Source organism: Sinocyclocheilus grahami, unplaced genomic scaffold (assembly GCF_001515645.1).
Source record: "Sinocyclocheilus grahami isolate Dianchi unplaced genomic scaffold, SAMN03320097.WGS_v1.1 scaffold9315.1, whole genome shotgun sequence".
Lineage (NCBI taxonomy): Eukaryota > Metazoa > Chordata > Actinopteri > Cypriniformes > Cyprinidae > Sinocyclocheilus > Sinocyclocheilus grahami.
Window position 1 is genome coordinate 4,924 of NW_015512536.1, and position 1,471 is coordinate 6,394.

General features: G+C 35.1%; 1 protein-coding gene across 1 annotated transcript in view; it reads left to right on the forward strand.

The window, feature by feature from the left end:
- The window catches only part of LOC107578214 (glutamine-dependent NAD(+) synthetase-like), a gene marked incomplete at its 3' end in the record, with an annotated part of 5,800 nt that overhangs the window by 2,405 nt on the left and 1,924 nt on the right, over positions 1–1,471 (forward strand). Inside the window, exons 7-11 of the mRNA XM_016264192.1 lie at positions 428–516; positions 700–817; positions 1,058–1,189; positions 1,299–1,370; positions 1,442–1,471. Of these exons, the coding sequence (XP_016119678.1) occupies positions 428–516; positions 700–817; positions 1,058–1,189; positions 1,299–1,370; positions 1,442–1,471 (441 nt within the window). The remainder of the gene's footprint in view (positions 1–427; positions 517–699; positions 818–1,057; positions 1,190–1,298; positions 1,371–1,441) is intronic.

Consider the following 1,471-nt stretch of genomic DNA (forward strand, 5'->3'; position numbering starts at 1 on the left):
GTATGGATTACTTGGGTTGTTACCGACATCTGGTGAAAATTTCAATATATATACAGTATATATATATTATTTATTTTTATTTTTTTGGAAACTGTGGTATACAACCATTCAAAAATTTGGTATAAGTAAGATTTAAACAGTTGAGACAGTTGACGGTTGGCAGTTAAGACATTTATAATGTTAGAAAAACGTTCTATTTCAAACAAATGTTGTTCTTTTTCATTTCTGTTCATGAAAGAATCCTGACAGAAGAAAGAATCCAGAAATATTTAGCCGCAAAGACTGATTACAACATTGATAATAATAAGAACCATTATTAAAAATTAAAGTACCAAAAAGAATTATATTCTTATTCTACATGTATATGTATATTTGCAGGGACACATTATTTGGCATAAATAATAATCTAATCTGTCCTCACTGATAGACCACAGTGGCGTTTGGAGATGGGGTGCTGTCCACCAAGGACACCTGCATAGGGAGTGAGATTTGTGCTGAGCTGTGGAACCCCAGGAGGTAATGATCTGCAAACAATAATCTCATAAATTATTGTCTTAAATCCTTTCCTAATGTCCTGCAGAGGACATTTAGACATGTTTTTTCTATGTTATGCTACAATCTGGTGAAATAAAACATGAATGTAGTTCCATAAATTGCTTTTGTTTGAGAAATTAAACTTTCTTTTTCTTCTTTCTTTAGTCCACATGTTGACATGGGTTTAGATGGTATTGAGATCTTTACCAATTCCTCTGCAAGCTACCATGAGCTACGTAAGGCTGACCACAGGGTGAACTTGGTCAAATCTGCCACCACTAAGGTAAACAGATTATATTAATATTTCTGAATGATTTAAATCATATTACAATAGAAAACAGTTTAAATAGTAATAACATGTTACACTATTATTATCACTGCATTTATGAGCAAATAGATAGGCTACAGCCAACTTTTTACAGTACATATTAATGAATCCATATTCAAGTGGCCTTTGTAAAGATAGTGTCTATCTAGTGATAGTGTGACAATGAGCCTTATATATAGAATATGTTTGTTTCAGAGTGGAGGGATCTATCTATTTGCCAATCAGAAGGGTTGTGATGGAGACCGTCTGTACTACGACGGGTGTGCTATGATTGCCATCAATGGAGATATTGTTGCCAGAGGAGCGCAGTTCTCACTCAAGGATGTAGTATGTGCCAATTCACACTTACTTGAATATTGAAACTCGCCCAAGTGACTGTGATTATTAACATGCTGAAGATTTCAGTTTGATCAGTCAGATTTTTTCTGGCTTGCAGGAGGTTGTCACAGCCACTCTTGATCTGGAAGATGTTCGGAGCTATCGAGGAGAGAGGTGTCACCCACACATGGTGAGCAACTTTAAAAGACATCAGAGTTTGAAGTGTCAAAACATGCCTTAAATATTTTTCTTACTGCACAGGAATATGAGCACAAACCTTATCAGAGGATC